The sequence below is a fragment of the Neomonachus schauinslandi genome, chromosome 6 (genome assembly GCF_002201575.2).
Source record: "Neomonachus schauinslandi chromosome 6, ASM220157v2, whole genome shotgun sequence".
Lineage (NCBI taxonomy): Eukaryota > Metazoa > Chordata > Mammalia > Carnivora > Phocidae > Neomonachus > Neomonachus schauinslandi.
The window spans coordinates 56,137,943-56,163,354 of record NC_058408.1 but is presented as its reverse complement, the minus strand read 5'-3'; the positions used below and the strand labels follow the sequence as shown (position 1 = coordinate 56,163,354).

Genomic DNA, 25,412 nt, shown 5'->3' with positions numbered 1-25,412 from the left:
GCAATGTTACGTGATCTAATAGGCTTTAAATTTACCTATTGGATATCAGAAGCTGAATGGTAGCCATTAGTTTAAAATTTCACATCTGGTACAGTATGCAGCAAAATGATCATGCCAAATATGTGAATAATTATGTAGCAATTTAAAATACTTAAATCTTTGCAGAATTAAAAAGTAAGCCAGAGTTAAGATCCACAGTTTGTTACTATCAAAGAAGAGCACAGAAATCCTATTAAAAGAGAATCCCAACCAACCAAAAATGACTGAATAAAAGAAAGAGTAAATGATTCCAGAGTAGGTCAATAAAACAAACTATAGCAAAAAGCAACTATGAGTATTGGGCTATGCTATATACTTTCTCTGTATCTCTGCTGATACAATTTACAGTCCCTTTTTATTTGATTACTTACAAAAAAACTGAGGAAATTCATTGTAAATTATTTCTTCTGGAAATAAAAAGAGAAAATGATACAGTTATGTGATTTAAGGCCTGAAAAATTACAAAAGACAAGAGATGAAAGACTTAACTTTCTCAGGGGAAGTTTGTTTTTTACAGGTCAAACAATTCTCAAATCAAAATGATTATAATAAGTAAGTATTTCACTCCTTTGATTTGAAAAAAATAGTCTATAGTATGTTTTATTAGCTAATCCTTTAAGCCAACATCACTGTGATGTGTCTTTTATGATGTAAAAGAAGCAACTGAAATATTTCTACCCTTGAGAAGGAACTGAAATTACAAACGTAAGAGGCTTTCCCAAAGTCTTTTTTAAAAAAAATTATTAACAGAACTGGGGAATAAAATCCTGAAATCTTTGGACACAATGTATAATTTATTCATTGGGTACCACTATCTCTTAAAACACTTTTATTGTTTTATAAAATGACCATTTTTGAAAACCATAAATGAGAGATTTTGTTGAATTGAGCTCATAAATTCACTGTTTTCAATACTCAATTTTAATCCAAGTGTTCAGGTTCTTAATCATATACATATAAAAAAATGAAAGCAAGTCTTTCTGAAATTAGTAATGCATGATTAGTATTAGTCTGCTTTCTTTAGATTGGCAATATCTGCAGGAGATACAAAATAATGTTTTTGTTCATAGTGAAACATAAATGACACAATAATTAATTTTGTAATGTTATCAGCAAAAATTCCAATATAAATAATTAGGATTATACACCCAAATCACTTCTTCCTTTTCCAGTTATGTTTCAGAAAACATTTTTACAGTGAATTGTCACATGATGGAGTATAGTAGTTACAATGATTAAACAGAGCCTCTATTTAAATAATTATAGCTAATATAGACAGAAACATCTGAAGCAATCAAAAGCCATATGCTTTCTGATATTTAACCATGTTTAACTTTTATGTCCTGAGGCAAGAGTTTCTTACCATGAAAATCTAGTACACCAATGAAACTATTTCTGAAGTGTTATTATTTATTTAAAGTCCACTACAGAATACTGAACTATATATAAGGTTATACTGCGTTTCATGTAATACTCCTAAGTTTTCAACATGCTTTTAAACTTTGGGTCACAACCATCAATGAACTATGAAATCATATAGTAGGTTGCAATCTGCATTTCAAAAATGAAACAGAATAGTGCATTACAGGTACTAAGAGTAATTATCATTTAAAAAATTTTTTGTTTTATTATATGTATAGGTATATATGTACATAAACAAATATATAAACATATATATAAACATATCTTTGTGCATGCACTAGGTTGCAATATGAAATGTATTTCTTAATGTGAGTTGTGGTAAAAAAAAAAAAAGACAAAAACACTTAGAAAGTCACTATAGTATGTTATGTTTCCTTCCAAATTAGGCATCATGTTATACTAGAAAGAACCTAAAATTTGGAGATATATAGACCGGAGTTCAAATTTTTTCTCTACCACCCTACTTTTGTGAGTTGACTATTTAAACTTAAATTATTAGAGCCTTGATTTCTTCATTTGTAAAATGGCTATAATAATACTTGCTTTAAAATGTTGCTGTGCAGGTTAAAATAAATGAAGAATATTCATAAAATAGATTATACACAACAGATGATCAATATTGCTTGCAATAATTATTGGATTAAAATGGCTTATTATAAGTGATCATTAAGAATTATAACATATTGGTCACAATTTTTTTTAAAGAAAAAAAGAGTCTTAAGGGCAACTAAGACTCCACCTATTCATCGAACCAATATAATGTGAAATTTCAACAGACTAAATTAAAATATTATACCTCTAAGAATGATATGAAGAGGAAAATACTGTACACACTTTCTGATAAAATTTTAAAAATCCATGACACTAGTAATGAAATGAGATATCTGCTGGGAGAAACTTTACTATAATTGTAGAACAATGCTGAAATGCCATATTTTTTTTTCTTTAAATCTTTTATTTGAATGCCATGCAGGGAAGAATAGTCTTTAATTGAATCAAAATGTCAACTTCTAAAAACAGTGATATCTGAATAATTATTAAAATACATGTATTGTGTTCTTGTATTTTATTGGCTTTGGAAAACACTTAGGAAACAATCTAGTTCATTAATTTGGCAAAGGTACTGTCTATTTCAATGGACAGCCTGTATTTTCCAAAGTGATGAAGCATTTTTTTTTCCAGATCTGCGATCTCCATTTTTTTAATATAGAAAATGTGACTCCATAAGTTAATTTAATATCAAACAAGCACGTTCTTGAAAATGTTGAGGATTTTTTCCTCTTTAATGAAAATAGAGAAGTGGGGGAGTGAAGAGAATTCTATTTTTCAAAAACAAGGGAAACACCATATATTAGATTTTTCTTGGAAGTATTTACCTGCCAGGAAATGACTGCTGCCCAACTACATCTCCATTTTGAAGGTGATAATCATTGAAGAAATCTGGACTTATGGCTCCTTCAGAAGCAATTAATCCATCTAGAAAGAAGGAAAATTGGTAAATAGTGAAACATATTGGTAGGGAATAAAAAGGAAACTACTCTATCAAGCAACACAATAGAAAATAATCTATATATTTAATCTGGAAAGAGAAATGTTAGTATGACATGCTTCTCTCTCTGGGAATATGAGCCAAAGACCATACATACTTAAGCGTTCACAACAATGCAGCAAAACAACTGAACATTTATTGAGCACCTACTATGTGGTAGTACTATACTAGCACAGAGATAAATAAGACAATCTCTACCTTCAAGGGACTTATAGTCTTGTGTAAAAAATAGATAAAAGATAGGGGTGAAGTGAGGTAGTGTAGGATAGTAAGGATGGTCCAGGCTAAGGAAACAATGAATAAAGACAGGGAGACATTAAATAGCATGGTGTCAGTAAAGAGCAACATTTTATACCCAGACAGCTTCATTTGTGTAGAATAATTAAGAAATTAGATATTTCAAGTAACTTAATTTCTAAATAAGCAATGCTTGATACTTTCAGTGCCAACCTTAAAACACACACACAAATTGGGTTAGAAATGTAAGTATATTTTATATTCTCTGTGTTTTTAAAAAGTATATTGAACATAATTTGTTACTTCTTGATGACTTAATCTTCATTATAAGTATAAATTACTTTTTTGTCATGCCCTAGGTTATTAGATATATTTGACTACCTATACTAATTTGGCTCTACACCACTACGCTTTCGAGGAGTTCTTTTCTTTGTTTATAAAGTGCTCCTTTCCTTTATCTAAGTCTTTATTATTGCTTCCTGCCGATTTTATGATACTACTTTCTTATTTATTCTAATCTAAGAAACCAGATAACCTATTATTGATAGAATTATGAATAAGGTAAGAATAAGAAAAGAATTTGAGGGAAAAAGCTCTAAATAATGGTTTCCGGGCTAACCTAGGCATAGAAGAAATGTATTTCAATATGTGGCTTTTGTAATAATTACTTGGAAAGCTCTCAGGCCTTTTAAAGTTTCCTTTTCTGAAAGTATTCTGGGTTGTTAAGTGACCTCTAGATAAATGTTGGCTAGGTCATACTCACAACATTGTTTATAAAGTTGACACATAGTAAGCAAATTATTTAGTGACCAGATGATCATTTTACACCTATCATTTGCATAATAATACTCTGCTAGGTTCTGTGGGAAATACAAAAAGTTGCAATATATAATTTCTGTTTTCAAGAATTTTAGATTAAGTGAAATATCAAACACTTAAGATACAGTTAAATAATACATTTCATTCATAAATGATATACAACAGGAATGAATGTTATGTACTGAATGAGTACTGGAGGCAGAGGATGGTATAAAGAGATTACTGTGTTCTGTACGGGTTAGAAAATCTTACTTGGGGAGGAGGGAGGCAGAGAACTGATTTGAGTCTTGAAAGATAGGTAGCAATTAATGATAAAATCTATTTGAGGAATAAAGAAAGTTATTATTATTACAAATCAAGTGAATGGTAAAATTAAGTAATAGTGTTGGCAAGTGAATAAGTGAGGTGATTTGTATTTCCATATGACTCCTGTACCACTTATTTGTTACATATTGTACACTAAAGATTTGTATTATTATATAATTGTTGAATTGCTAATGAATATCTTCGGTATTTCTCTTATTTCTTTAGTAAATTTTAAATACTTAAGAGGTACCTTAAAAGTTTCTAATATTTAGTCCAGTTTCCATGTCTTCAAAAAGTTGATAAATCAAAAGACCAGCAAAACACCAAAAAGTTACAAAAAATGAAATTATGGGAAATGCCAAGACACAATAGATTGAGAGTTAAGCAGTTAGAATAATATTTTACATGAATTGAAGAGTTCTTAGGAGTGTGGCTAAAATTAACAAGGTTAAGACCACAAAAATCAATAGTTCCTCTGTTAAATTAAAACCAAATAACTGAAGATCAAAATTTAAGAAATCTGCCACTTTCAGAGGAACACAACTAAGTAAAGTGACAAAATAAAATATTTATCACACTTTGAAAGTGAATACAAAGATATTCAGCATGCCAGTAGCATAAAAGCTTCTAACATCCAGAAAATAAATACAACCAAATAAAAAGATACGTGAATTATAGTTTAAAAGTTTATACATGAAATTTCAATGACCTAATGTTAAGCCAGATTAAGAAGAAATTAAATGAAAAACTGTTGTCAATTTCTCAAAATCTTCATTTTGATTCAGAGCTCCCATTGTTTTCAAAGGGAAAATGAGTAGCAAAAGGATAAAGGGAATACAGAGAACTACAAACTAGGAGCTCATGAAAAAGAGATCAAACTAAAAATGTCTAAGTTTAAAAATTCAGCCAGCAATGTTATAAACCTAGAATACAATTAGGATAATATAATAAACCTGACATTATGTAAGTAAGAAAGAGTAAATTTAATCTTCTGAAATTAATTTTTAATAATCTGAGAGCACAGCAATTCATTCAGTAAACTATAGCTTCTAGTGTGTCCTTTATAATGTCTTGACAAAATTTAGGCAGCTCTGCTATATGAACAATCCTTTTACTAGAATGAGGAATAAAAGTTAAATTACACCTTAATTAAATCCTCAACTCAAACACCTCACTTCTTTGGAATTATCTGTTTCTTAGCATTCTGCATCCAAAGTTAATTCTTTTATAGAAGTAATAAAAAGGAATCGTATATTCTTGACTATAAAGTCTAGGTAAATCTAAGAGTGTCCTTCTAAAGCTCCTACTCTAACCTTGATAGCAGCAACGAACCAAAGAATTTCATGGAACATTTAAACTACCAGAGAACAAACAGAAGACAGAGATGATATACACCAGAGCACTCTGTAAGCTGCAGAGCATTATAAACATTTAGGTTATTAAATTATATGAAACCTTTTAGACCATAGTTATACAATACACCTTTCTGAGGTGCTCCCAGTAATGATGATAAATATGGTAATGAGTAAAATGGGGTATATACTGGAGCATGAATGAAATCAAAGTAAATTTATTGTGAGCACAGGTAATTTATCAACCTTCTGATTTTTGCAAGTCAGTTAAAAAACTGGCTTATAGACATTGTGAATAAAGGCAAAAAATACAAAAACTCAGTATCTTCTTATATACATTGTTACTGAAATAAACTTTTTTTTTTTAAGTTAAATGAAAACATAATATTGGGCTCTTTAGTGAACTAGCCAAAGGTGAAATTGTGACTTGTGGGAGAAAATAGATATTAATAATGAAGAAAATGAGCAAAAGAAATTACTAAAATAGAAAAATCATAATTTACTGGGCTACACCTAATAAGAGATATCAGAGAAACATATAGGTAAATGAAAACTATGGTTTTACAATAATCCTGAGACAGAAACAAAGCACTGTAAGCTTCATATTCCAGAAATGTATTTACATATTAAATGCTAAGAATAAGAACATTCAGCAAGGTGATGAAAAAACAACAAAAAAGTAAAGTCATTTAGAAATATGTAGTAGCAATACAGCTTTATAAATTACACTTCCTCTGTGGGTAAACATGTTTAAAGCAAATAGCATCATTTTTATGATGCAACAGGAAATTACTCAGTGACTACAATCACAATAATTTTAGACTCTAAGGAAAAAAATACTGTAACTAAAGGAGATACTAGATTCTTATTTTCATATGACAATACTAAGATCCTTTTTAAAAATGAAAGCAAGAGAGAATCATATATTTTGACATATTTAACAGTTTGAAAATATAGAGGGCAATACTGATGACTAGGAAGCAACAAATGTTATTTCATTTTAACATAAAAGATAAGACCCAAGGAATCACGGGCCATTTATCTTAACTTCTGTGGCTGAAAAGCTACTAAGGCTGCTCTTATCAGAAGCAGCCTACAGTTTCATGGGGACCAGGGACTTAAATAAGATGGTTCAAGTGTTCAAACAAATCTGCAGTTTTACAAATTTCTCTGGTGTTTCTGAAGATGCAACTGCACACAGTGAAAGACAAGAGGCTGCTATTATCTAGATTTCCATGACACATATTAAGAGATACCACAAAGATTCATTTAGTTGAATTATTCATGGAAAATGAACTAGGTAAAATAATTAATAAACTAAAATAATACAGATGGCTTGATATGAGACCTTTATCTTTATTAAACGAATAGCAATGTAACTTCCACTGAAAAATGTCTCCTATAACATCAGTCTACAGAGATTAAAAAAAAATATGAGGATATCTAATGATAATATTCCACTCTTCAAATGCTTAAATTTATTTATTTTTCCATCAGCTGTGGCTGCTTCTAAATTTTGATATATAAAAAATATATATAATTCAGATCTCTCACAAAAGCATAAGTTGTACATTTTAATTATAAAATATCTCAGAAAAATGTTTATGATTTTCATTTTAAGAGGTTAACCTAAGTGAATTAATTCTGGGAATGTGGTATAATTTTTTAGAAATTTGTTCTGAAGTTCTAATCATATTAAAACAACAAAGCTGAATACTGAGATGGTTAAAAGTTTTATTCAGTTTTGGAAACTAGTAATTGATTCACACTGAAAAGTAGCTATCAATCTTCAAAGCAAGAAACCTGATTCCATAGAATTCTGATTCCTGTTAATAAAAAAATTCATATCATATATATTTTACATTATTTTACTTCATGAATATCTGAGTATGTAAGGAACAGCTGCTTGCCATTACTGAACCAAGACATTCTGGTTGGCTGAAATTAATGATCTACTCCATCTGGTTTGAAACACAAGACAGTATTTCATAACTACTGTAAAGTTCAGTTAGGAAGATATCCATTTAATTTTTAAAGTAAAGTATCAATTTTCCAAGATTCTAGTATCTATATCAAGTATAAAAATAATACAGTGTTTATGGGCAATTTGCACAAAACAAAGTTATGAAAACAAAGTGTGAATGAATATATAGCAGGGGGAAAAAGAAGCCATTAATTCAGACATAATATCTTAATGCTTTTCATATCCAACCTGCTACAGATCTTAATTAGAAATCCTTTTCTTCCTCTCAACTAAATGAGTTAAATGAAGTAATATTAATATTGGCAACAGTGCAACACTTTGAAAGCCAGAATATGCAGAAACTTACCAATCTTTGTGCCAAACTCATCCTTGGAAAAAGGCAGTATGGCAGAATCAACAGTTATAATATATGTATGATTTATGTAAAAATTAAATTTTACCCTGAAAACACTAGCAGAGTTAGAAGGATAAAACTATTGCTGTAAAGTGTCTGAATCTTCCCAACCAAGTACAGTTTACTAGTTCGAAATTAAAGCAAAGCCATGGCAAAATGAAATACATTGGAAAACAAAACATAAATTAGTTAAGTTATACATTTAAATAAATCCCAAATAGAGAAAAATGAATATCATGTTTTCAAACAGAAGTCAGAAACCTTGAGGATGTCATTTTAAGTTATACATTCTAGAAAGTAATAAACTAAGAGTAATTGATTTTCCTGGGTACAACCTTTTTTTATGGAGATCACATCAAAGACTAACTTGGAAAAAAAAAAATGGTGAGTTAATAGGTTTGCATGGTGTGTATGGATGGTAATTCTGAAATCATTTGCAGAAGTCCATTTATATACTACAAGAAGTACTTCCAAAGCTTGGGAATGAGGAAGGTTGGTCGACCAAAATCCCTATTGATAGCACACAAACTGTTTAATTTTGTTTTGGTTATCATCTTACCTGAGTTATAGAAAAGGTCAGGTCTTTCAAGAATATCCCCTTCATGGATGTATGGCTCAATTCGATCATCACCATACAAGTACTGCTCACTCTCATCCATCTGACGGCTCTCTACCATCTCTAGCCACTGAGAGTTATGCCAGCGAAACTTTTCACTCTGAATTTTCTTAGCCCATTCTTCATCATATTCCTATTGAAAACAAATAGTCAAGTATTATTATGTAAGCTTATAAAGGAACTACCTTGGCCCTCAGATAATAGTACTAATTTGGAGGTTCTTTGTTTGGGTCAAAGGGAACATTAGAAATACCAGTTCAGAATTTAGGTAAGCAATCAGACTTCAACTCTCAAAGAAATTTGTGGCTATAATTACTTGCAGCACTAATGATAGGTGGTTAAGCATTAAAATGACATCTTTCACTACATCTCTTTTGAGATAAACACTTTTCAGTAGGAAAGAAAGGTATGTCTCCTAACTACTGAAATGGTTTACCAGGGAAAACACATTTATTATATTAAATTATATATTAAATATTAAATTGAATTCTAAACAAATTCTAAAAGGATAAAATAACATTATCTTATTCATAATTACTTCTTTAAATGTCTATTTCCTCCTCCAATCATGAACTCCTGAGGAGCAAGATTGTGACTTCTTTACTGCTGTATCTCTAATACCTGTTCACAGAGAATGCCCTTGGTGAACATTTCTGAAGGACTTTTTGGCAAGTTACTGTTAGCTACAGCTGAACCTATCTAGCTCTCGACTTTTGCCACAGATTGTGGCTACTTCTGACTAGTGTATTCACTTAACAATTAATGGACAGTACCACTGACGGCATAGATTAAAAAAAAAGAGATTTCAAGGTATTTCTTGTCATTCTAACTCTAGGATCCTAGATTTAAATTCCTCTGTCACATCTGTAACATTTTTTAGTTATCTAGAAAGGAGTTGGAAACGTGCCAGGCAATAGTACTGTCCTCCCATAGTCAAGATGATCATGGTAATTAACAGATGGATCAAATACACATTTTAGTTAAATTCTGAGCAATTTTCATTCAAAGCTGAGGCTCAAAGTAAAAAACTGTCATCACAGAAGGAATTTCTGGGATGTAAGAATAAGTCTAAAATTTTATAAGAATGTAACTTTATTATTATCTTGTTAAAATTTTACTTGTTAAATTTTAGAAGTTTCACATTATCGATAAATCTCTTAGCAGTATCAGCTGTCAGACTGTGTGTTCTATACTGTACATCTTTGAAACTATAATAGATGCCCCTTTTTGACTGAGGGGGAAGTAGAAAATTTTTTTGGCTATGATACTACTAATGGCAGTTTTGCTGCCAAATTATTAAGCTTTCTTTTTTTAATAGTTAAATATTAACATTCCTATTAGTTCTCAATCTATTTCCTGATATAATTGTTTAAAATTTAATTGTATAAAAGACAGATTATAAACATTATTGCATTTTATTTTTAAAATAATAAACATTTACTAATCCAGCTGTTATAATTTCAATATTTAAATCACTGAGGTTTTTTTTTTTTAAAGATTTATTTATTTTAGAGAAAAAGAGAGCACGTGCATGCCTGCGAGAGTGGGGAGAGGGGCAGAGGGAGAGAATTTTCAAGCAGACTCCCCTCTCAGCACTTGGAGTCCAAGGCGGTGCTCAACCTCAGGACCCACGAGATCCCCACCTGAGCTAAAACCAAGAGTTGGACACTTAACTGACTGAGCCAGCCTGGTGCCCCCAAAGAGTTTTTTTTTATTCCAAGTTACATCTACAATTTTAACCTATATTTGAAATTGACAATTTAGATATAAACAATAAATGCTAAAACCAAATCCCATCTTGTTGGTACGCTTACAGTGAACAGATATGATGATAATTTACATAATCATCCATTTACTGATTACACATAAGTTGTTCTGATAAAATGAGATAATACATATAAAGCATTTAGAAAACCCATATTGAAAACACTTAATGTTAGCCATTACTGTTAATTAACTGAAGTGACAGCTCTCTGAATTAAGCACTATAATTATTGTCATGTTATAAATGAGAAAACGAGGCCTGGAACACTGAATTAACTTAAGTGCACACAGCTAGCTGTGGCTATCACAGCATTGTAAACCTTGGGCTAGCAATGTGGAAAAGGTAATTAAACACAGGACAAATGAATATTTGTCAGGGTCACTGCAGAATGGATTCTTTAGTAATGAGAATATAATAAATGAGCTCCAAGGTCACCTTTCAGCTCTAAGGTTCTACGAATGTGTTGAATTGTTGACAAAGCAGTGATTTGAGAGGAAGTAGCTTCTGGTCTGGTAAGTTTATTTTACAACACATGGTATTCTCAGTCATGTTCGGTCTGACCTGGCTGCACATGGGAGGGTGTAAGGGAAAGAGAGAATTAAAAAGATAATAGCACAGAGATGTTGTTACAAGTAGTTTCATTGGCTACAGATCTGAATGGTTCACTTTGGGTTTCCAAAACTAGATGTAAGACTAAGTGGTGCTAATTATGCAATATGAGCACTGTGATTAGTTTTAAAGTAATTTTGCCCAAATGCTAAATATAATTTTGAACCTCTTTAAAATGCATGACTTCGCAAGTATACTTTTTAGTTCTCTGTGTGGCATAGTGTATGTGTTAGCTGCAAAGTTGGCTACACAAATGTATTACTGTCATATTAGAAGTGGCTAGATAATTTAAGAAGAATTGATCATATACACTTAGAGAAGAAAAAGATGAACTTATCCGTTAAGATAAAAAAAATAATGCATACACAACAAGTAAATGGTACTTGGGGCAAGAAATTCTCCATACTAATTGACTTTTTTCCTTAAAGATAAGTTAGTTACAGGTCACCAATATATGCCTTATAATATGCCTTATAATATCCAGAATATGCTTATAATACCAGAAATCCTATTAAATCTACATTAAATACTGGAACTAATTTGATAGGTATTGTTTCTTTTGTGAATACTAGCTTGTTTCACTTGGCAAGAGGTATGAAACAAACTTTTTATTTTGGTAGACAAATTTTAAATCTGATTATCTGAATGAAGAAGTATTCAAGAAAGATGACAGAAAAACATATGACTTGATTGTTTTATTATCATTTAGGTTCAAGCATATGGATTCCTAGTGTAAGAACAGAAGATAAAACCCAGTCAAGTGCTCAAAACATAGAAAAGATGGGGTTTGCTATTCCACTGAGAGTAAAACTTGCTTCTTACTAATATTTGTGAAATGTTACAGAAATAGGTATAATTTTAAAAGTAAATCGGGGTGCCTGGGTGGCTCAGTCAGTTAAGCATCCGACTCTTCCTTTCAGTTCAGGTCATAGTCCAGGGTTGTGAGATCAAGCCCCCGTGTCTGGCTCATGCTCAGCGCAGAATCTGCTTGGGATTCTCCACCTTCTCTGCTCACACTAGCACACACTCGAGTGCTCTCTCTCTTCTAATAAATAAATAAATAAAATCTCAAAAGCATTAAAAAAATCTTTAAATCACATATCCATAAAATCTATTTAGCCTAGTGAGTAATGCTCTGCACAAAGAAAAAAAAATCATGCTTATTCTGGGCATTACTATCTTACATGCTTCTCATAAGATTTTACTATTCTAATAATAAAAATACAGTAATAAATGTAGAAATGTGTAACAAAGATGCTATTTTCTTCAATCTTAAGCTTTCTCATCACCCTTCAAGCTTACAGCAATGTTCTTACTAATGAACGTACACATACAAGGCTTAGATTTTAAAAAGAGACCATCCATTTGACAGAAGTCCAAACACACAAACCAAAAAATCCATGAGCATCCATGGCTAACTTTTGACACTAAAGCTTGATTTATTAGTGTCTTGGGGAAGCTGATTTTCCAAGGCAGTGAGTTAGCACAGACCTAGCACTAAATGTAATTAGACTACCTTTATGCAATCTGAATTCCTTTAAAGTTTTTACCATTTTTTTTGGATCAGTTTATAACTGAATAAATTCATAGAACCAAGGCATATCTTAACATTACAAGGCCAAAAAGTATAGTAGCAATGATGCAGACTGTACTGCCCCCCCCCTTCTTTTTTTAAGATTTTATTTATTTATATATTTGACAGAGAGAGAGAGAGAGTGAGAGCAGAAGCACAAGCAGGGGGAGTGGTGAGGGAGAAGCAGGCTTCCTGCCAAGCAGGGAGCCCGATATGGGGCTCGATCCCAGGACCCTGGGATCATGACCTGAGCCCAAGGCAGATGTTTAATGACTGAGCCACCCAGGCATCCCTGTACTGCCCTTTTAAAAAAATAATTTTATTCTAATTTTTAAGTATTTTTGTACTATAAAACTATAGGTTTAATGTTCTATGACTAACGTAATGATTAATGTGTACATTACTGTTTACAGGATCACAATGAAAACACTATGGCTGCCTGCTTAGCTCTTCAGAAAACAACAACAGTTTCTCCTTCAGGAAATAGTAGAAAAAATATGTTACTCTTCACCAAGCTGCGTAATCATGTAGGATATAGAAAATTATGTTTTGCAGATGATCCAAAGATTACAGATTCCTACTATAGTGAATCCACAACAATGACAAGAGGAGTTTTCATGAGAGGTAATCTTAAGATTTAGTAAGTATGTGTGGCTTGTTGTTATAGATCATAGCAAAGAAAATGGCAAAAAAACCTTGACCAACCAGTATTATGGCCTTAAAGTCTCAAGCAGTTACAACAAGACTTTTTGAAAATATTTATAACTGTAAAACTATTTCACTATTGAAAGCTAAAAACTGTAGAAAAAATACCCATACTATTACCTAGTTAGACTCATAATAAATACTGTATATATCCTATTGATTTTCAACGACTTTCTTAATTCCAATAGTAATTGCTAACTTTAGGAAATATTTTAAAATATGTATTTTTAAGATTTAGAACCTAAGTATGAAACATTATTAATATATTGTACTTGTGCCATAAAAATTTCCTCTAGGTTGTGATAATACAGCTTCAGGTTTGAATGTTTACCAAATATAGCACTTTGGAATGAAGTATGTTATGAGGAACACAATATTGGTTTAAATAATTGACTTCTTTTCCTTTGTAGTAAACATTAGTGAAAATCAAATGAGATAGTACTGTTTCACTATGCAATGCTGGCTTTTGATCTTTATGTTTCTGAAACACTGATTTTTATGTTCCAGGTTTCTTGAATATGAAATATTTTAGCTTATGGCTGTTGAGAGTCTACTTAGTACTAAATTAATAGGCTGGGACAGTGGTCCCAAGAGTTTTAGATTTTGGGAACGTTTGAAAAACAAATTTGGGGGACTGATGCTAAATGTAAATCAACTGCCACCTACTATTATTTGTCTAGAAAAGACTATTTTAAGACTAAAAATGTAAAAAAGACAATCTCAAAATGAAGATCTACTTTCCTAAAATCATGTTAACAACCTACTACATGTAACTCTTCCCCAGCTCTGGTTTCTATGTGTGCTCCTCTCCCGTGACCTCCTCCCACTTTTTTTTTTTTTCTCCTTTCTCTTCCATTTTAGTGAAAATCAGTAAAAGCTTTATCATGCCTCAACTATCTTCTTTATCCACAATGAGTATAGTTTAGCAGCCATGGCAAAGGCAGTTTCTTTGTGTCTCAGAGTCTGAATTTATAGGTATTAATGATATTATGGTAAGGTATAGTTCAAAGAACATTGGATTAGGAGTTAGGAGGCCTGGGTTCTGTGTTTAGCTCTGATACTAATAGAAATAAGCAAACTTCTACAGTATTTTAATACCTTTTGGTCTCAGATTCTTCATTTCTAAAATGAAACAAATTAAGATTTACTGAAGTTCTAACATTCTATAAATAAAAATCTATGATTAATACCATTATTTCATAAAGCTGTTGAAATAATTATCCCCCAAAACTGAAGAATACCGGCAGTCTAAGGAGTTTATTTTAAAAAATTAAATAGCAACTCTAAAAGAATATCCAGTGTCAAAAATTTAACAAAGTCAACATATATCAATTAAAATCTGTTCTCTCTAACCCTTCTCCCCCAAATCTCTCTTTCTCTCTTAAACACCCCTTCCCCCCATTGTCAGGGATGTCATAGCTCAACCACAGCCAAGATATGTCATAAAAACTTATCAAGCCATTGTGGAAATCCTCCAGGAATATAGTTGCTTTTTCTTCATTTTTGAAATGCTTCTTTTTACAACAAGGGTACCCTGATATCCTTGCTTTGAGACTCGAGTCTGTCTTGTATTTAAAGGTACACATGCTTTGTTTTTTATTTTCTCTTCTCAGCTCCTGACATGATCTTAAGCACTTAGTTTCTATAAAAACTAAAGTGTCATGAAAGACTTATGGTTTGATTTTAAATGGAATGTGCCATCCTTTTTGAAGTCCTACATCATTTTGTTTACTACTTAACCACAGAAACATTGTGAAGCCTTAACCAGCCTATTATCAGAGCCTGTTCACTATCAGGAGAACTCTTTGTAACTGGCTTCCGTCACACCTTGTATCTGATTAACACACTATAGGATAACATAGAGCTACATAGATCTGCTTTGTGTTCTAACATAACTGATAGAAAACAGATTTTCCTTTCTCCTTTAATGTGACAGCCCCCTAATTGAGAATGTAATATGGTTTATTTAATATACTCCTTCATATTAAATTAAAGCAGATCTAGAGTAATTTAGTTGCTCATTAAGGTTAAGGTAATAGCTGCTAAAAAGATGCCTTTTTATAGCTTAGAAAAACTTATCTGATGGTATGTACAGGATAAGTAAATATAGATATACACATAATTGTGTTTACACATACCTAACAGAGTTGTTGACTTTTATGCACATACTACCTATTTCCCAACAGTACTATCCCAAGTTTTGTCCTGTAGTCTTGACTATGACATTTTCTAACCAGACCTCAAATATAATTATCTCTTCAACCTCTGCTTAAAGTGCTGAGGAGGCTCATCTGTGCAATATCATTTCAAATCTCATGTTCAGTAGGGACACAAAGTTAAAGATAGAACTAAATGAAATTTATTTAAGTAAGAAATCTTGATTTTTATCTTTTGTACTATGCTTGGATTCTTTCAAATCCAACTATTGCCAATTAAAAAAACCAATAAAGCAACATGCATAAAACTAGCAAGGAATACATATACATATGATCACATTCATATCAAATATATATATACATATATATTCTATATTCTAACAAGCTAGAAGAATATCCTAAATTTCTGTCTTTCAGGTTTACACAGTATCAAAATGAACTCCAGAAGAGGGCTAACCAAATTCATCTCTCTAAACCCAATTTGATTGTATAGAATTGAGAAAAATCTAACTTATAAGCCTGAGCAATGAAAATTGGTACCAAGACTATAAAACAAGCAAGAACCAACACCATCTGCTCTGGAAAGAACACCTCAGTAGTTTTCTGTCAACAACTCACCTAAAAGTCTCTGCTCTCTGCCTGTGCCCAACCTGTAAGCCAGTTAAAACTGACTGCCATCTACCATTTTACCCAATCCCCACCCATTCTCTGCTTTTGAAAGCCTGTCCCAAAATAATCTGAGTTCTAATGTTAACCCTAATCCAATCCTATGAAAGTTTCTCTATAACTTCCCTTTCTAAGATGTTACAAGACATCTTTTTAAAGTGCTTTCCCTTGCTGGTAAGATTAATTAACTTCTGTAGGACACAGGCTTGTCTGGTAACTTTTGTGGGGACCATACCAACTGATGTCTTAAATGTTATAGTAAACCTACACTGGTTTATCTCATTCCAAAACACCAGTCGATTAAATATAATTTTGACTATCCAGGAATAAAGATAGCGCCTTGCTTTCCAAGTTTAAAATACTAAAACTAGTATTAATTCCAGGTTATTAAAATATACACAATCTGCCCATGATCATAACTAGATTTACTAAAAAAAAAAAAAAGGGCAGCCATTCAAAATCTGTGACACAAACCTGTGTTAGTATCAAATCACATAGCCTGTGCCTAGTTAGAAAGACAACAGACATCACTCTTTTACCAGAAAACCTAGGTACGTCCCTTTCCCCATAAATAACTTATAGATACAATGTGCCATTTGTACAGAACATCTACTGATAGGACCATAGAGCAGTACTGCTCCTGGATGGCAAGCTCAAGTCTAGATGACAGTATCCTGGTATTTTCTAAAGTCTAGAATGTAAACTTTACATTCTAGGGACTTTGTGTTGTTGAGTTTTGTATTCCCTGTGTCTCAGTGTTTTAACACAGTATGTCCTTAATAAAATAAATGTTTTACAACCCAGTAATGTCAGTGGAGGAATTTGTTTACCAACTGGGGAAGAATTTATGAGGTTATCAAATACTTCATGCAAAGTTGAGGAAATACTGAAGGATAAAAATCTAATTGGGTTTTTAGAAGCTCTCTCTGATTAGAGGATTCTGTTCTTCCCTTCAGGATTCCCAAGGCTTGGAGGAGAAGAGACAACAATCAACTGCCATATATCCCCTTGGAAGACTAAGAACCTAGGCTCCTCTCTCCTTCTCTTGCCACTCCTCTCTGCATCTACTCCAATCCCTGCCTCCCAGAGCTACACGTAAGGCCTAGTCAGACAGGTGACAACTTGCTGATGAAGTCCATAGAGACCGCATCACCATATAATCCTCTAGGGTACAAAGAGTACTACTACCACACATCTGTTTCAAGTCACCAATTGAGAGCTTGGGCCCAGACACATTAAACAAATCATCACTAATGTAACATTTCCATAATTTGGGGGACAAGTTCTTTACTGCAGAAGGCATATTTCCCTAAGGCTTGCAAAGTATCTAAATGTTTCTTATTATTCTATGCTGTCTTGAATAAAAAAGAAGTTTGCTTTCTTAAATTGTCTTAAGCTACAAATATTCTCATTAGCTCTTTTTTAAATTTATTATTATTAGAGTACACAGTCATGCTGAGAATACTAGATATCAAAGTCCAGCGGTAAAAAGAATCTTAAGAGATCATCCACTCCATTCTAGGCAGGTTTCTAACTATTTCAGAAAGTTGGATATTTAGTTATTACTAATGCTAACTGGACAGAGGCTTTACATTCTCCCTTGACAACTTATTTCTAGTGCTTCATCATCTTTGCTGTGTCTAATCAAAATTTCTCCTGTTTCGAATTAAATCAATTTCCTCTTGTTTTACTCTTGAAAAAGATTCAGGACAAGCAAATAGCACCCTGAGTCATGATCAGTAATAGAGTCTGAGCTCAAAGAACCGGACTGGCAGCTATGTCATGTCCCAAGTGAACCTGAGAAGCTGTCATTTTACTAATGCATTAAAGGGGCCCACTCCTCAAATTTCTCCCAAATAAGGAGGCCTAGCAAGGTAGGAGTATAACTCTGGTCTGAGGTTAGTGGATAAATTGAGTCCAAATTAAAATAAGTCACCGCAGATTCAGAACATGAGTAATTTAACAGATGAAGCACTTCTACACTAGAAAAGGCAGATTCCTGTTTACCACACTGTCCTAATCAAGGCCTTTCAGTTAATTACCCTATTTAGAATTGCTCTGACATGGAGTTTTAAAATGCCAAATTCAGCCATTTTGCAGAATAATTTTAAAGTAAACTGTAAATAGTAATATGTCTGGCCAAAATAATACTCCAAATAACTTTCCATAGTTAAATCCAAACAGTGAACAGATTATCTTCTAATACCATTTAAAAAATTTAAATGATCAGAAAATAATGTAGATAATTAATTGTACCAAGGAAAGAAAATGTTGGTCCAGATATGTAATCAACATATGAACTTCCCAACAAGGTCTGAGTTTTGGTCTAGTTTGAATAAAACTAGTTCTAGTGACCATCATGTGGTAGATGCTTCATATTTTCTCTAACCCTAACTAACAATAACTCTCTAATCCTCAGAAACATCATTGTATACTGAATCTTCAAAAAGTTATAAATTGTCTGAGATTATTCAGCAGGTGAGAGAACTAGAATCAGTTGTATTCTAGATGCAATACTCTGTTAGACCAACTTGCCATGTTATAGAAGCCAAAAGTTGAAAATAAGATAAAAAACCCTACCCAACTGAGAATTGGAGAAAAAGTTTTGGGAAGAAGCTGCTCCCAATGGTGCCGTTCCTTACTATCAAGCTAAAACGGAACCAGGCCTTGACACTCATAAGTGTATAACAGCATAAAGGTAAAGAAACATTCTTCCAGCAGAATGTGGGATGTTTCTAGCCCTTCTATCAGCTGTCCCTTTCCCCATAAATACCTTATAGATACAATGTGCCATTTGTACAGAACATCTACTGATAGGACCATAGAGCAGTACTGCTCCTGGACGGCAAGCTCAAGTCTAGAAGACAGTATCCTGGTATTTTCTAAAGTCTAGAATGTAAACTTTACATTCTAGGGACTTTGTGTGGTTGAGTTTTGTATTCCCTGTGTCTCAGTGTTTTAACACAGTATGTCCTTAATAAAATAAATTAAATGTTTTACAACCCATGTAAGAAACTTATCTATGAATATGACTCATGTCATGTAAGAAACTTATCTATGAATATGACTCAGTTGGGTAGCACAGCAGGACTTTTAAATCACATAATTCAAACATGAATATCTTTAAATATTGTATTTAATAAGTTTATTATTTCTAAATATCTTGTCAGACTAAAGTTTTCCAATGCGTGAAATGAAACTCCAAAATTACTTGGCATCATATCAAGCACTTACTTTGTTAAGTCTCATGTGGACAGTCATAGAGAGATTAGGTGAACCTTCAGATTCCTTGTTCAAATTTTTTTAATACTAAGTCAAGTGATCAGATAGCAGCTTAGGGAGCCATATATCACCAGTTTCATTTTGCTGATTATTCTTCTTTGAAGATCTTATCAACAAGGTTCTTTGTAAAAAATAATTACCTAAATAATTTTCTTTGTTTACACTTTAACTCTGATCAGGATTTATAAATTCCTTTAAGGATGGTAAGATCAACAAAGTAAAATGAAGATTAAAAATGCTCACTGGATTTAGAAAAATGAAGGCCAGGGTGACTTTAGTGAGAACCATATCAGTGCAATAATAGAGGCAGAAGCCAAAATTGGTATAGGTTGAAAGGAGGATGAGGGGAAATGAAGTGAAGGAAGTAATATGTAGACAAGTTTTTCAAAACACTGGTTCTAGAGAGAGAGAGAGAGAGGGCGCTAGGATGGCCATCTAGAAAAAATAGGTAGACACAGGGTGGGGAAAATTACTGTTTAAGATGAGAGACTTTAGCTCAGAGTTTAAAAATAATTGGGAGTAAAATTTTTTTATCTTATTTTATTCTAAATATTTTTATAATAAGACTGAGCTGGCATTTTGGAACTATCACTAATTTACGTTCTAAACCAAACATATCTAATATGTAAATCTAAACATTATTGCCTTCCATCTACCTTTTCTCAAACAAGAAGGTAATTTTAAAAGTATGCTAAAAGCTATCCGTAACAAACTGACATCTTTTTTCCTTTCCTCATTGCTTAAGGTAAGATAATCACAAACAGAACTTTAAAAAGTTTTTTATTCTTATACTATATACTTTATATACAACATTGACATTAGTAATCTACTAGAAAATAGTATATGAGGGGCACCTGGCTGGCTCAGTCAGATAAGTGTCCGACTCTTGATTTCAGCTCAGATTGTGATCTCAGGGTCCTGGGATTGAGCCATGGGTTGGGCTCCACGCTCAGCAGGGAGTCTGCTTGGGATTCTTTCCCCCTCTCCCTTTGCCCCTCCCCTCTAAAATAAATAAATAAATCTTAAAAAAAAAAGAAAATAGTATATGAGCCATGAAATTATTCTCTAGGAGTAATAAATATTCTCTATTTATAAGCCCTGTGACCAGGGGCCTACATGTATGAAACATCTTACTGGAGTAAGAATTTAACATGTAAAATTTCCTTATTTTAATTTAGAGATCAAAGCCAAAATGCCAACATACTCATTTAGTTTTAAACCAGTAATGATAGGGGCACCTGGGTGGCTCAGTTGGTTGAGTGTCTGACTCTTGATTTCAGCTCAGGTTATGGTCTCAGGGTTGTGAGATCGAGCCCTGCATTGGGCTCCTCACTGGGCATGGAGCCTGCTTAAGATTCTTGCTCTCTCCCCCCCCCTCTGTTTCTCCCCCACTGCACACATGTGCTCTCTAAGGAAAAAAAAAAACGTTTAAACCAGTAATGATATACTCAGTCAAATCCAAAACGCAGATGATATCAAATAAGATCAATTTCTGAAATAAAATGCAGGAAACTGAGAAGGTACCTGATAGTGATTGTCTGATTTCATAATGAAATCACTAGCACAAATGCCAACTTAGAGGATTTCTAATAAAGTTGTTAACTGATTTTTTAAAATGTTATTCTGATCCTTTAAAAAGCTTAAGTTAAACTTTGAAAACTACTGAATAGGCTATATTCAAGAAGCTTTTTAGGTGAGTCAAAATAAAAAGTATTAATCCAGTTAAAAGAAGGAAGCAAGCAAGTTTGTGCAGCAGTATATGCCATAAGTGAAAAAACATTTAAAGTAATCTAGTATATGGCATATCCCAGGTGCAAGGCCCAAATGTAGGCAGAAGACTGTGGTGGGCAGCATGAGCATGATTTCTGAAGAAAAGTGTGCACAGAGAACGTGTTTCTAATCCAGGACTCAGATAACCCTTCTGATTATATTCCTTCAGTTATATGTCCTTTAAAAAGTTCTACAGAGGGTGCCTGGGTGGCTCAGTCGGTTAAGCATCTGCCTTCTGCTCAGGTCATGATCTCAGGGTCCTGGAATTGAGCCATGGGTCAGGCTCCCTGCTCAGTGGGGAGTCTGCTTCTCCCTCTCCCTCTGCTGCTTCCCCTGCTTGTGCTCTCTCTCTCTCAAATAGATAAATAAAATATTAAAAAAATAAAGAGTTCTACAGTCATGAATAACATTATTTTTGTATGTTTCATCATTCCATTCCAAAGCAACTTACAAAACAAGTATATGCATATGACAAAAATCAAATCACTGAAATAATAATTGACTTATCAAAAAAGTTTAATGGCCAAATTATAAAACTGACTGTGTTGAGTTTTGGTAGGAATTCTCATCAAACCCCTGCTCCTATGCAATAATTTCTCTGCAAAACAGATGATTCTGAGATGACATGTAGACAAAAGCTAAAACTCTGAATATGTATAAAACCTTAAGGAGCCTAAACTTAAAAATTTGAAAGCCAAAGATCTTAATGTTTAAAACATGAATTTAGTATCACTGTATTTTCAGAGATTTACCAAAATACAAGTTTGCATTTACATGAAATGCAAAGTTCTAAACAGATGTACAAAGTCTTCCTTTCTCCCAAATGAAGACTATTATTACACTTTGCATAAGAAGAAAAATTACTTACCGCTATAATATCCAATGTATTATCACAGACCTTTCGGATTTCATTATTTTTATCATGCATCAGATCTATGAGATATGCTGGAGCCTCTGAATAAAAGTGGTTAAAGATACAAATTGCATTTGAGATTGAGGCTATTCAAGCATATAAGAAAATCCCACATTTCTCTAAATTCAAATGCTGCCATGAAATCTAACTTCAAATTTTAAAATAGAATCATTAATAAAAGATGACCAGAAACATTTAATATTTCATTTGTTTAAAAGACAGGGATAACAGAAATAAAAAAGAAGAGAAAAACACTAAATAAAAATAGATAAAGGAAAATAAAGCCAGTAAATCTCAGAAAGTACAAGGCCCTATTTTTGAAAACATGAAAATCATGAAAATCACTGAAGAGGGAGCTCTAGAGTTGTATTGCTATAAAGCTTTCTTGATCATGCTGGCCCACCTAAAGGTTCAGGAAAATTAATTTCACACAAAAAAATTTTTTTTTAAGATTTTATTTATTTATCTGACAGATAGAGAGACAGCGAGAGAGGAAACACAAGCAGGAGGAGTGGGAGAGGGAGAAGCAGGCCTCCCGCTGAGCAGGGAGCCCGATGCGGGGCTCGATCCCGTGACCCTGGGATCATGACCTGAGCCGAAGGCAGACGCTTAACGACTGAGCCACCCAGGAGCCCCAATTTCACACAAAAATTTTAACAGAAAAGAATCACAGTCATATCTTGTATATGGTTATTATGAGAACAATAAGACATTTTCACATAAAAAATGGAAGCTATAACCTAATATTTCAAAAAGAAATGAAAGAATTTAAGAAAACAATAGAATATATGTAAAAGAACAATATAAATCAAAATTAGAAAACTCAAAGAAATAAAGTAATTCAGAAAAGAACTAAAAATAAAAGTGAGAATCATTTCAGATATATAAAAACTAAATTTATAGTAATATCTGAGTAAACAAAAACAACAGATGAAAGTCCAAGAGAAATGGAAGGTAAAAAGAAAGAAAATTTGTAAAATTTAAAAATAAATAAAAAGAGAAAATATTAGAAGATGACAAATATTGAAGAGAGGCAAAGAAGATCCAACATAATAGAAATTCCAAAGGAGACAACAAAGCAATTAAACAGAACAAATAACTAAAAACTATAATTCAAGAGAACTTTCCTGAAATGGGGGGGGGGGGGGAAAAACTACATACTGAAAGATCACATTTGATACTTGGAAAAATCAAGCAAGGATGATGAATACCAAGTCAAATTCTAATTACTTGGCTTTAAAAAAAACAAACATTCCTCTGGTCTCACTGGCAAAAAATCAAAGTCATTTATAAAGGAAAAAAAAGTAAATTGTCATCAGACTTTATGACAGATACCAATAATCAGCAGACTACAGACTTCACACTGGCATCAATTCAGGAAAGAAGACAATAGAAAAATACCTTTCAATTGCTGAGAAAAATAACTAGCAATCTAAAACTCCATATTCTGCTAAATTATTTTTTTTTATTTTTTATTTTTTTAAAGATTTTATTTATTTATTTGACAGAGAGAGAGACAGCGAGAGAGGGAACACAAGCAGGGAGAGGGTCAGAGGGAGAAGCAGGCTTCCCGCCGAGCAGGGAGCCCAATGCGGGGCTCGATCCCAGGACCCTGAGATCATGATCTGAGCTGAAGGCAGTCGCTTAACCAACTGAGCCACCCAGGTGCCCCCATATTCTGCTAAATTATTACTAAAGAAAAGATGCTAGCTATTTTCAGATAGAGATATATTTTATTATCCATAGATACTCACTTAGCAGTATAAGAGAATATAATTATGAAAGAAAATCAACTCAGAGAAATAGAGAAATGGAATTCAAGAAAAAAAATAGTAAACAAGGGAATAGGTCAACACATTATAAATCTTAAATAAGCACTGGTTTTTAAAAGGCATAACTAAAACAATAATTCATTTTCAAATGTTATAAAAATGTTATAAAAATGAGGTGAAATAATTATACTAGATAGTAAATAACATGGAAGATGGAAGTGGAAACATTAGACTTAAAAGTAGAAGGATATAGTCCTTTAAAATTGGAGAGGATACATGTTGAAATTTGGGTTTAACTCCCAAAAGAAAAGAAATGGAATATATAAATAACAAATAAGTAGGGGAAAAGGGAAGAATAAAGAAAATTCAAATCAATCAAGAAGCCTCAATGAATCTAAAAAAGGCAGTGAAGAAAAACTTATGATCTCTAATACAGTCGGTCTTGGTTAAACTTGTATTTGAAACAGAAGCCACAGGTTTCCACCAAGAAACTTTAGCACATGTGTACAAGCAAATGACATTCTTTGTAGCACTGATTAAAATGCCGAAAAATTTTTTATCAAATTTCACAGCAAGTAGCAAAGACAGAGGTTAGCCCACATCTTCTACTCCTCAGGGCTACTTACTATTTTTCTTGAGGGGAAAAAAAGGATATATTTAAAATAAAGAAAAAAAATACAGAATGATATATTCTCAGGGGGACTCTAAAAGGACCAAGTCAAATTTGGCTCATTTTCCCATTCTGCAATTTTTGGGGTTGTATGAAAATTAATTGTTACGATAGCACTGGTTCTCAATTTCAGATTCTCAATTCCTATGAATTGTGCTGAGATCTATTTTAAATATTTCAAACTTCTTATTACTTAATATAAGTCTACACCAGCCATCTCAAACATCAGGTTTCTTTCATTCTGTTTAAAATGAAATAATGTTGGGACGCCTGGGTGGCTCAGTCAGTTAAGCGTCTGCCTTTGGCTCAGGTCATGATCCCAGGGTCCTGGGATCGAGTCCCGCATCCGGCTCCCTGCTCAGCAAGGGGCCTGCTTCTCCCTCTGCCTGCCTCTGTCTCTCTGATAAATAAATAAAATCTTAAAAAAAATATTTAAAAATGAAATAATGTTGATCAAATTCTCTAAATTTAAAAAATGGGAAAAAGAAAGTTTATTGCTTAATAAATCTTTATTTAAAAATTTATCAGTCATAGTAAAAATCACAAAATGCTTAAAATTATGGTGAACTATTTTAATAATAATTTCTAATTATGTGACAAAAGACAAGACATATTTAAATGTCATTGACATCAACAAAAATCCTGGTTTTTGAACAACAAAACATTGGGCAAAAGCACTCTAGCAATCTTTATAATCTTAAGGCATGGATGAAAGCATCAGATCTAAGTACTATTCCTGGTGCTTTTGTAAAAATTTTAAATCAGCAGATTTTTTACGTCCCATTCCCTCCATTATCAACATATTATATTCTT

At 32.6% G+C, this 25,412-nt stretch overlaps 1 protein-coding gene across 1 annotated transcript in view; it reads right to left on the bottom strand.

The window, feature by feature from the left end:
• Positions 1–25,412, bottom strand: part of KIFAP3 (kinesin associated protein 3) — a 185,583-nt gene that overhangs the window by 27,109 nt on the left and 133,062 nt on the right. Inside the window, exons 17-19 of the mRNA XM_021682645.2 lie at positions 22,113–22,198; positions 8,662–8,851; positions 2,838–2,937 (exon numbers count right to left, since the gene is read on the bottom strand). Coding sequence (XP_021538320.1) covers positions 2,838–2,937; positions 8,662–8,851; positions 22,113–22,198 — 376 coding nt within the window. The remainder of the gene's footprint in view (positions 1–2,837; positions 2,938–8,661; positions 8,852–22,112; positions 22,199–25,412) is intronic.